General features: G+C 46.9%; 1 protein-coding gene across 2 annotated transcripts in view; it reads right to left on the bottom strand.

The window, feature by feature from the left end:
• Nucleotides 1–10,244, bottom strand: part of LOC121282287 (N-fatty-acyl-amino acid synthase/hydrolase PM20D1-like) — a 117,209-nt gene extending 106,965 nt beyond the window's left edge. For both annotated transcript variants that reach the window (XM_041195932.1, XM_041195931.1), the window contains exon 1: nucleotides 9,852–10,244. In XM_041195932.1, the coding sequence (XP_041051866.1) occupies nucleotides 9,852–10,149 (298 nt within the window). In that variant the 5' untranslated portion in view covers nucleotides 10,150–10,244. The remainder of the gene's footprint in view (nucleotides 1–9,851) is intronic.
• Between the last annotated feature and the right edge of the window lie 2,003 nt (nucleotides 10,245–12,247).

Here is a 12,247-nt window from a genome sequence, read left to right as displayed (position 1 = left end):
TTTAAATCCATAGCTACTACTTCATTATGGCCTCATGGTAATGGTCTCCTCTGATACTTTTTGCACATATCACTAATCTTTTTAATAAGCTTTGTGTGCTCATCATCAACAACCTCTGCATCCTTTTAGTGGGATTTTAAACCTGTGACAAGAGGAATGAGCAAATTGTTGATGTAGCTTTAAGACAATCTGCCTTTCTTCATTCAAATTCCTATCGCCTGATGCCATTAACACTTCTTTAACGTCCTGATTAATGAAGCTGGGGCCGGGATTTTCCAGCCCTGTCGAGCCGAGATCCCCTTCGGGAGAGCTGGCAGCCCAGCCAAAAGTCCACTGACGTTCGGCGGAATTGGGAAAATCCCACCCTGGGTTTTGTTAAAGGGGCGTAGTAATGTTCTCCTTGGGTACAATGTAAACCTGCTGACTTAACAAAGGCAATTGCTTTATCATGTCCCATGTCCAGTTTCATTTGTGACTTCTTCATGGATGGCTTGCTCAGCAGCCAACTGAGTCACTAGATATTACATTTGTGCAAATTAAAGGGGCTTACCCCAGCTATTCTGCATGGAATCACCACTCTTTTTCAGTGACAATGAAGTGTTGCAATCTCAGATCCTGGAGCAAGTGGAGCTTTCATATTCCTTGACTTTACTCCGATCCTTAACACTGAGTGAATCTAAATAACAGTTCGCTCAATCCATCCCACACACTGTGGATGTCCAACCACTGTCCAACACAACGCAATTAAATGAATCTCTGACTAATGCACTCATTACCGGACTGAAGCTTCTTGTAACCAGTACAATTCCCTCAGTCTGAGCAAAACCATCTGCCCCTTCTGTACGTTCCATGTTGTGCATCGCCTCAAAGACCCAGTTGTTTCTATTCTCACAATTTACTGCATGATGATATTTCGGATCGGAAACATGTTCATAAGTCCCCGGGAATTCCTGAGGTTCCTTCTTCTGTTGATATTACTGCATTCCTGTTGTCTGCCAGATCTGGCAAAAAAGTCTCTCTCCTCATTTCCTTCCGCTAGGGTTCCCCTGTTGTATCGGCACCTGTGCCCCATTTCTGAATGCCTTTGAAATGCTGCGAGCATTGAATCCTCCATCTCTTGTGCCGGCCGAATGTCCCATTGATGCCAGGAAGGCAGCGGGAGATGACTGCTTTCCCAGGATTTTTTTTAAAGCCTCAGACATCTGATCCAAAAGTGTCTCTCTTTCTGAAAATTTAACTCTAGTTAAGACCAGGAGCCCATCCAAGTGCAACACTTTAGCACAATCCAACAATTTGAAAGCAGGCACCGAACCAGGAATTTCCAAATAGAATTTCTCTAAATTCGTATATAGTCTGTTTTTTGTTCATATTTTCCTCCATGAATAACCATCTGTCTTTCTAAATTTATCAAAGCCTGACATGTGTCTCACATGCATTTAATAGATCACCTTTCTTATAAATTTTATCCATAAATGCCAATAGAATATCCAAATCTTCATCAGTGTCCAGCTGATGAGCCTCTAGCTCTGGAAATACTTTATACCGGATCCTGCTTTTGTTAGGAAGCGGCAGCGTCAAGGCCTTTGGTATGGGTGTAACCCACGTTCACATATCTACTTCAATTTTATACTGGTTATAAGGTCCAGATTCAGAGAACATCGGTAGGAAATCACAACTTGAATCCTTACACTTGGTTTCAGGCATTCCCCTCAAAAGTAACTCAGATTGCAAACATCTGTCTGAAAAAAAGCTATTTCTTTCCTAGTTTCCACATTTGGTCTTTAGGCAACCAATTTCTGCTCCCACATTAAATGGATTCAAGTCATGTGGTGAAGTACGAAACAAGATACAGATCTTTTCTTTCACAGTCGGTTTATTCACAGGATGCAACGTTATGTATCTCTTCCCCCTAAATATTAACCCCCGATGTCCCAGCAGTGCCCTTTCATATTCTCTTTCAATGAAACAAATGATCAAAAACATCAACTAATACAAGGGGGTGACGCCCCCTGATGGGGCACTGTAACTGAAACAAAACATCAAAGGAAGCTTAGCTAATCAAGTTAAAATGTCATTCCCAGGGCTGACGATGCATGCCAGTTCCGCAGTGCTTACCGGACACAGAAGGTCTTACGTATATCAGTGGACACCACGGGCTAGTCTCTCTTTATGTGCGCTCAGAGACAATTAACTAATTAATACCCATCACCTGCTTCCCCTTAACCTTAACTAAATAACTGATGCAACATGAACATAAGTTTAAAGCTTGGCCTAAATAGCCAAGTGGTTATGGTACTGGGTTTATAACCCCAAGATCAAGAGTTCAAATCTCACAATGGCAAACTATGAAAAACAATGAACATAAGTTTACTCAGCATCCAGTCACAAATTGCAATTCCTTTATGTAATGAGATGGACAAACAATTAAAGTACACGAGAGTTTTTTTGCTTTTTGTTTTGCCTATTAACTTTGTTCATGTCTAAAACGTCTCTTTCCCTCTGTCTCCAAGCCTTCTCTCATTCAGCTCTCTTCTTTGCCAACAATCACTGTGCCTCTCATGCACTGAAAGAGCTGTGACACGTTTGTTGATGCTGCAGTGGCAGCAGAACTTAACTATATGTTTACTTAATCATTATAATCATTACTAGCGGTGCGACGCAAGGTCTGTTGTTATTGGCAGGATTCCATGTGTTATGTTAGTCTACAAAGTGTCTCGTGAGAATTGTACCATTTTTTTTAAAAAAAGCGATCAATGACAGATAGGCCCTCTAAGTCTCAGCCAAGCGACTGGCAATACCGGACAGTCTGGGACTGTGTAATCCTATAATGCACACGCAGAAAAATCAACCACATTGCCCCGTCGGGTGGTGTCAGGAGTTTTGAATCAGCATGAGCTTTTCAAATAAATGTCAAGTATTGTCTGTGTAGAATGAGAACAATTTGAATGATTGTATTTGTTAAATCGGCTTTTAAATTGTAATGAGATAATTCTAGACGTAGCGAGGTTCTTGTGAATGGGTGCGGCCATAACCAGGTGGATGTTAAAAGGATGTTTCCTCTTGTGGGTGAGTCCAGAACGAGGGGGCACAGCTTCAACACTCGGGGTCGTCTTTTCAGGACAGAGATGAGGAGAAGCTTTTTTCTCTCAGAGGGCTATGCGATTTTGGAACTCTCTGCCTCAGGAGGTGGAGGAGGCGGGGTCATTAAATATTTTTAAGGCAGATTCTTGTTAGGGAATCAAAGGTTATTGGGATTAGATGGGAATGTGGAAATCGAAACACAAAAAGATCAGCCATGATCCTATTGAATGGTGGGGCTGGATGGTCTACTCCTGTTCCTATTTCTTATGTTCTTATAGTCCTTAAGGTTTTCTCAAAGGTACCACCAGTAAGTAATTTCTCCTCCTTTAAGATTGTTTTAAGGATCTCTCCCTCCTTTCACAGAAACATTTACCCCTCCCCCATCATCTAGTCCACACAGGACTTCTCACACCCACAGTTCTAAAGAAACTCTTCCTTGATTAGTTACTCTTGGCTCCTACTCAATGCTGCTGCTACCCCCAGATGGATCAGTCTTAGTGGGCGCCATGGGGACCTGCATCAGGTGGGCACTGGGAATAGCAGTGGAGGTTAATCAGAGAATGGAACAGGGTCATTTTAGCAGGGAAAAGGAGTGTGGCGTTGTGAAATTGAAATTGAATTGGGACCATTCATGTATTGGGGGGTGTTGAAGGAAAGAGGAGACAAGGGTTTCACTTATAATAATTATGCTGAGTGGTTCACTGCAATACCTCTGGGTAGCACAGAGGTGTTTAAATCCTTGTTGAGCTTTAACAAGCAGGTGAAACAGGGATGGTCGGTGTATACACCGTCCAATAGTCCTTAACTTTTTCTTTATTCTTTCATGGATGTGGATATTGTTGGTAAGGCCAGCATTTGATGCCTAAATGCCCTTGAGCTGAGTGTCACTTCAGAGGGCAGTTCTGTGCCAACCACATTGCTGTGGGTCTGGAGTCACATGTAGGCCAGACCAGGTAAGGATGGCAGATTTCCTTCCCTGAAGGACAATCGTTAACCAGATGGGTTTTTAATGACAATCGATGACAGTTTTATGGTCACCATTACTGAGACTAGCTTTATATTACAGATTTATTAGGTGGATTCAAATTCCACCAGCTGCCATGATGGGATTTAAACCCATGCCCCCAGAGAATTAGCTTGGGCTTCTGGGCTACTAGCCCAGTGACATTATCATTGTGCCACCATTTCCTCAATATTTGGAATACTATCTCTATTCTTACTGGTATATTTAATTTATTCTTAGCTACTAGAGCAGCTTAGAAATACCCTTGCAGTTATTCTGTCAGAATCTCTCCCAATTTACATTTACCTCATTAACCTCTTCCTAATTTACACAGAAATCATTTCCCCAACCACATTCTACTGTAAAAAGAATTTCCTTTCTAACTGACCTATCATATCCACAGAAAAAAAAGAGATACCCCAACATGACAGATCCCCACTGATCTGAACGTTGACCTCAGCTTCTTGTCCGCAGGACAAGGCACAGCCACCATTTTGGCCCCAGGTTTGTGTTCTCTCACAGGCCGAGCACTGATGACCATTAGTAATGGGCAGAAATTAAGAGCCTGGTGCACACCATCCGGGAGCAACGCCACAGGAGTTGTGCTACAGTTGAATAATGCCACGAACCGGAACGGCAGATTAAAATGGCACTCTCTCCTGGAGCGCAACAACATAGGCAGAGTGCCCTCCATACAAGAGGCTTGTTCTCGGATTCCTAGGGTTTTGAAAACATTAGATATGGCAATACAGGATGATTGAGAAACGCTAGCTCTTTCCATTTACAACACAAAGAAATTTGAAGACTGGGATTGGTTGTTCTAAATGTAGAGAGTTGGATCATTAAGACTTATTGCGCCGGCTGTCATGTGATGTCTGGGGTGGAATATCAAATGGTTGGCAGAGCCACACCCACCATGAGTCAGCAGAGCACAAACAAAGCAATAGCAGGGGCAATTCTCATTACGTTAAAGAGCCTCTTCAATATTTTTGGCACAAAATAGTCAGGCTTGGTTCCACCTGCACTCTACAATAGCACTTGCAATTCTGCACATTCATATTTGCAGTTGGGACCCAGTCAAGCATCCTTCCATACATGTTCATTGGATCACATTTTCCTAATGTAAACAAATATTTAAAACATTTTTTACAAACAGAATGCATTACAATTTCTTTCCTGCTTTAAACACTCATTCATTCGTGAGTCACTTAGAAATGATCCAAGGAACATCAGTCAAAGTTACCTCCCAGTGCACTATATTCCACTTTGCAAGTGTAGACCATGGTGAGAAAGAGGGGAGCACTGAGAGCCATCTGCAGACAACCTGTAGCTACAGCCAATTTATTGCAAAGCTAGTCCTTCAATTCACACCACATTTATTCTGTGAAGCACTTTAACTTGAGGGCACTGTGCCTCCCAGCCCCACAAAAAATAAACCAGTTTTAGAAAATAAGCAGAAAATCCCAACAGCAGGACTATTATGGCTAATCTGATCAAATAAATATTTATGTAGAATCAAAATGCTGCGGATGCTGGGAATCTGATACGAAGACAGAAAACGCTTAGGGAAAGCTCAAGCAGGTCTGAGGGCATCTGTGGAGGAGGAAAGAAAAGGGAGTTAAGACCATAAGACATAGGAGCAGAAATTAGGCCATTCGGCCCATCGAGTCTGCTCCGTCATTCAATCATGGCTGATAAGTTTCTCAACCCCATTCTCCCGCCTTCTCCCCAGAACCTTTGATCATCTTACCAATCAAGAACCTATCTATCTCGATCTTAAATACACTCAATGACCTGGCCTCCACAGCCTTCTGTGGCAATGAATTCCATAGATTCACCACTCTCTGGCTAAAGAAGTTTCTCCTCATCTCTGTTCTAAAAGGTCTTCCCTTTACTCTGAGGCTGTGCCCTCGGGTCCTAGTCTCTCCTACTAATGGAAACATCTTCCCCACGTCCACTCCATCCAGGCCTTTCAGTATTCTGTAAGTTTCAATCAGATCCCCCCTCATCCTTCTAAGCTCCATCGAGTATAGACCCAGAGTCCTCAAACGTTCCTCATATGTTAAGCCTTTCATTCCTGGGATTGTTCTCGTGAACCTCCTCTGGACCCTCTCCAGGGCTAGCACTTCCTTCCTGAGATATGGGGCCCAAAATTGCTCACAATATTCTAAATGTGGTCTGACCAGAGCCTTTTAAAGCCTCAGCAGCACTTCCCTGCTTTTATATTCTAGTCCTCTCGAAATAAATGCCAACATTGCATTTGCCTTCCTAACTACTGACTCAACCTGCAAGTTAACCTTAAGACAATCCTGGACTAGGACTCCCAAGTCCCTTTGCACTCCAGATTTCTGAATCCTCTCCCCATTTAGAAAATAATCTATGCCTCTATTCCTCCTACCAAAGTGCATGACCTCAGACTTCCCCACGTTGTATTCCGTCTGCCACCTCTTTGCCCATTCTCCTAACCTGTCCAAATCCTTCTGCAGCCTCCCCGCCTCCTCAATACTATCTGTCCCTCCGCCTATCGTTGTATCATCAGCAAACCGAGCCAGGATGCCCTCAGTTCCTTCATCTAGATCAAAAATGTATGGAGTGAAAAGTTGTGGTCCCAACACTGACCCCTGTGGAACTCCACCCGTCACCGGCCACCATCCTGAGAAGGAGCCCCCCCCCAAGCCCCTCTTATCCCCACTCTTCTGCCTCCTGCCAGACAGCCAACCTTCTGGAGTTAAAAACAAAAAAACTGCGGATGCTGGAAATCCAAAACAAAAACAGAATTACCTGGAAAAACTCAGCAGGTCTGGCAGCATCGGCGGAGAAGAAAAGAGTTGACGTTTCGAGTCCTCATGACCCTTCGACAGAACCGGTTCCTTTTCTTTCCTTCCTCCACAGATGCCCTCAGAGCCGCTTGAGCTTTGCCCTAAGAGTTTTCCGTCTTGGCAAGAAACGTTGATCTTCATTTGTCACTTTGGAGCTGAGGCTCAAGCACCAGCCCTTGGTTTATAACCTGTCCCACCCCACAAGGGAAAGTCCCTGTTACAAGTCACAGGGGTCAGCCAGTGGTGGTGTTGGATCTGGGTGGGGTGGGGGGGTTGGAAATCTATGTAGTCTAAGTCACAGGGGTCAGCCAGTGGTGGTGTTGGATCTGGGTGGGGTGGGGGTGGGGGGGTTGGAAATCTATGTAGTCTAAGTCACAGGGGTCAGCCAGTGGTGGTGTTGGGTCTGGGTGGGGTGGGGGGGGGTTGGAAATCTATGTAGTCTAAGTCACAGGAGTCAGCCAGTGGTGGTGTTGGATCTGGGTGGGGTGGGGGGGGTTGGAAATCTATGTAGTCTAAGTCACAGGAGTCAGCCAGTGGTGGTGTTGGATCTGGGTGGGGTGGGGGTGGGGGGTTGGAAATCTATGTAGTCTAAGTCACAGGGGTCAGCCAGTGGTGGTGTTGGATCTGGGTGGGGTGGGGGGGTTGGAAATCTATGTAGTCTAAGTCACAGGGGTCCGCCAGTGGTGGTGTTGGATCTGGGTGGGGTGGGGGGGGTTGGAAATCTATGTAGTCTAAGTCACAGGGGTCAGCCAGTGGTGGTGTTGGATCTGGGTGGGGTGGGGGGGGGTTGGAAATCTATGTAGTCTAAGTCACAGGGGTCAGCCAGTGGAGGTGTTGGATCTGGGTGGGGTGGGGGGGGTTGGAAATCTATGTAGTCTAAGTCACAGGGGTCAGCCAGTGGTGGTGTTGGGTCTGGGTGGGGTGGGGGGGGTTGGAAATCTATGTAGTCTAAGTCACAGGGGTCAGCCAGTGGTGGTGTTGGATCTGGGTGGGGTGGGGGGGGGGGTGGTGGAAATCTATGTAGTCTAAGTCACAGGGGTCAGCCAGTGGTGGTGTTGGATCTGGGTGGGGTGGGGTGGGGGGGGTTGGAAATCTATGTAGTCTAAGTCACAGGGGTCAGCCAGTGGTGGTGTTGGATCTGGGTGGGGTGGGGGGGTTGGAAATCTATGTAGTCTAAGTCACAGGGGTCAGCCAGTGGTGGTGTTGGATCTGGGTGGGGTGGGGTGGGGTGGGGTGGGGGGGTTGGAAATCTATGTAATCTAAGTCACAGGGATCAGCCAGTGGTGGTGTTGGGTCTGGGGTCTGGGGTCTGGGGGGGGGGGTTGGAAATCTATGTAGTCTATGTCACAGGGGTCAGCCAGTGGTGGTGTTGGGTCTGGGGTCTGGGGGGTTGGAAATCTATGTAGTCTAAGTCACAGGGGTCAGCCAGTGGTGGTGTTGGGTCTGGGTGGGGTGGGGGGGTTGGAAATCTATGTAGTCTAAGTCACAGGGGTCAGCCAGTGGTGGTGTTGGATCTGGGTGGGGTGGGGGGGTTGGAAATCTATGTAGTCTAAGTCACAGGGGTCAGCCAGTGGTGGTGTTGGGTCTGGGTGGGGTGGGGGGGGGGGGTGGTGGAAATCTATGTAGTCTAAGTCACAGGGGTCAGCCAGTGGTGGTGTTGGATCTGGGTGGGGTGTTGGTGGGGGGGTTGGAAATCTATGTAGTCTAAGTCACAGGGGTCAGCCAGTGGTGGTGTTGGATCTGGGTGGGGTGGGGGTGGGGGGGTTGGAAATCTATGTAGTCTAAGTCACAGGGGTCAGCCAGTGGTGGTGTTGGATCTGGGTGGGGTGGGGGGGGTTGGAAATCTATGTAGTCTAAGTCACAGGGGTCAGCCAGTGGTGGTGTTGGATCTGGGTGGGGGGGGTGGTGGAAATCTATGTAGTCTAAGTCACAGGGGTCAGCCAGTGGTGGTGTTGGATCTGGGTGGGGTGGGTGGGGGGGGGGTTGGAAATCTATGTAGTCTAAGTCACAGGGGTCAGCCAGTGGTGGTGTTGGGTCTGGGGTCTGGGGGGTTGGAAATCTATGTAGTCTAAGTCACAGGGGTCAGCCAGTGGTGGTGTTGGATCTGGGTGGGGGGGGTGGTGGAAATCTATGTAGTCTAAGTCACAGGGGTCAGCCAGTGGTGGTGTTGGATCTGGGTGGGGTGGGGGGGGGTTGGAAATCTATGTAGTCTAAGTCACAGGGGTCAGCCAGTGGTGGTGTTGGATCTGGGTGGGGTGGGGGGGGGGTTGGAAATCTATGTAGTCTAAGTCACAGGGGTCAGCCAGTGGTGGTGTTGGATCTGGGTGGGGGGGGTTGGTGGAAATCTATGTAGTCTAAGTCACAGGGGTCAGCCAGTGGTGGTGTTGGATCTGGGTGGGGTGGGTGGGGGGGGGTTGGAAATCTATGTAGTCTAAGTCACAGGGGTCAGCCAGTGGTGGTGTTGGGTCTGGGGTCTGGGGGGTTGGAAATCTATGTAGTCTAAGTCACAGGGGTCAGCCAGTGGTGGTGTTGGATCTGGGTGGGGGGGGTGGTGGAAATCTATGTAGTCTAAGTCACAGGGGTCAGCCAGTGGTGGTGTTGGATCTGGGTGGGGTGGGGGGGGGTTGGAAATCTATGTAGTCTAAGTCACAGGGGTCAGCCAGTGGTGGTGTTGGGTCTGGGGTCTGGGGGGTTGGAAATCTATGTAGTCTAAGTCACAGGGGTCAGCCAGTGGTGGTGTTGGGTCTGGGTGGGGTGGGGGGGTTGGAAATCTATGTAGTCTAAGTCACAGGGGTCAGCCAGTGGTGGTGTTGGGTCTGGGGTCTGGGGGGTTGGGTCTGGGGAGTTGGAGTGTGAGGTGTTGGGTCAGCCAGTGGGGCTCTGGGGTCTGGGGTGGGGGGGGGGGAAGTCTATGTAGATCCTATTTTAACCCGGCTGTCAGCGGTTACCTCTGGGCAGCAAGTCTCCAAACTCCTCCAGGGCGAGGGTGTTCCAGTCGCTGGGGCTGCGGGTCACGGTGGGAATGCGGAGCGCCCCTTTCAAGTGGCTGAGCAGCAGCGTCCTCTCCTCCAGGCTGAAGTTAGCGGCCAGACCGCTCCCCGCGCCGCCGGGCGAGCTGGACGCCGGCTGACCGGCCGGGTCGAACGTGTAGGTCCTGATCAGGAGAGCGCTGAGAAAGGTGAGAAAGGCAGACACAAGGATGATGATGATCGCGGCGATTTTAACTCTCCACTTGGCACTTTTCATCTCTCTTTCAACACCACAGACACAGACACAGACACGAGAGGAGAGACAGGCAGGCAGGCTATAGACAAATTGCTAACAGGAGCAGCAGTTGACAGGGATTTTCAGCAATGTAGCAGAGCAGGAGTCGCATCATAACGGACAGCCCTAGTAATTGCAATGCTCTGTGGGAGCTGTAGTCCTTCTGCACTAACGTTTGCACTAACTTCTGCTCTAACTTCTGCATCTGCACTTACTTTTGCTCTACCTTTTGCACTAAATTCTGCTTTTGCACTAAATTCTGCTTCTGCACTAACTTCTGCTCTAACTTTTGCTCTAACTTTTGCACTAACTTCTGCTTCCGCACTAACTTTTGCACTAACTTTTGCACTAACTTCTGCTCTAACTTTTACACTAAATTTTGCACTAACTTCTGCTTCTGCTCTAACTTTTGCTCTAACTTTTGCTCTAACTTTTACACTAACTTCTGCTTCTGCACTAACTTCTGCACTAACTCCTGCTCTAACTTTTGCACTAACCTTTGCTCTAACTTTTACACTAACTTCTGCACTAACTTTTGCTCTAACTTCTGCACTAACTTCTGCACTAACTTCTGCTCTAACTTTTGCACTAACTTTTGCACTAACCTTTGCTCTAACTTTTACACTAACTTTTACACTAACTTTTACACTAACTTCTGCACTAACTTTTGCTCTAACTTTTGCTCTAACTTCTGCTCTAACTTCTGCTCTAACTTTTGCTCTAACTTTTGCACTAACTTTTGCACTAACTTCTGCTTCTGCACTAACTTTTGCACTAACTTTTGCACTAACTTCTGCTCTAACTTCTGCTCTAACTTCTGCTCTAACTTTTGCTCTAACTTTTGCTCTAACTTTTGCACTAACTTTTGCACTAACGTCTGCTTCTGCACTAACTTCTGCACTAACTTCTGCACTAACTTTTGCTCTAACTTTTGCTCTAACTTTTGCACTAACTTTTGCACTAATTCTGAACAGGAGCACAGAGCCACATGGTTCATGATGACACATGAAGGCCATTCGACCCATCTTCCTTTGTGCCACCCACTCCAGAACACGCGCGCGCGCGCACACACAAAAAAATTAAGGCTGGCACTGCCCAAGGAATGCCGCCCTGTCAGAGGCACCGTCTGTCAGCTGAGATGTTAAACCGCCTGCCCCCGCAGTTGGGCGTAAAAGTTGGCGCTATTTCAAAGAACAGCAAGGTGGGCTGGGGTGGAGTCCCCCCCCCAGCCCCTCCCCCCCGCTGCTGGTGTTCTGGCCAATATTTATCCCTCAGTCAACATCACAAAAACAGATAATCTGGTCTCTATCACATTGCTGTTTGTGGCAGCTTGCTGTGCACAAATTGGCTCACGTTTCTTGCATTGCAACAGGGACTAGCTACTCTTCAGAGGCACTTTGTTGGCTCTAATTGGGAAGTCCTGAGGTTGTGTAAGGCGCTACATAAATGCAAGTCTTTTTTGTTGCATCCTCAATGATTATCCTCAATGATTCCGGAGTTCACTACTCTATCTGGAAGTTTTGGAATACAGAGACAGGAATAATTCAGTCTGTTCTACCATTCAATTAGATCATGGTTGATGGATGTACCTTATCTTCATTTACCAGCTTTGACTCTGTATCCCTCACTCAAAAAAAAATTGCCCTCAGCCTTGAAAGCTTCAATTGTCCAATTATCCATATCTACGTGGGTCAGAGAATTCCGGCTTTCTGCTGCACGTTTCACATTTTGATCATTCTTTGTCTAAAAGTGATTTCCTTCAGTCCCAAGACAAATCTCACCATGTCCACTAATCTATTCTTCCAGTTAAAATTAATACTCTGCATCCCGAGTTCTATTTTTTTTCTGTACATTTGAGGTCATCTTAATACTACATACTGTTCTGCACCAAACCCTGCTCACCCAATCTGACTTTGCTCATCAGCCTACATTGGCTCCCTGCCCACCATCACCCTGATTTAATTCTTTTTTAAACTCATTTATCGGATTTTTGTATCACTGACAAGGCCAGCATTTATTGCCCAACACTATTTGCCCTTGAACTGAATGGCTTGCTAGGCCATTCCAGAGGGCAGTTAAG

This window comes from Carcharodon carcharias, chromosome 9, assembly GCF_017639515.1.
Source record: "Carcharodon carcharias isolate sCarCar2 chromosome 9, sCarCar2.pri, whole genome shotgun sequence".
NCBI classification, from domain to species: domain Eukaryota; kingdom Metazoa; phylum Chordata; class Chondrichthyes; order Lamniformes; family Lamnidae; genus Carcharodon; species Carcharodon carcharias.
The sequence above is the reverse complement of the archived record's forward strand: the minus strand, read 5'-3'. Positions and strand labels throughout refer to the sequence as shown.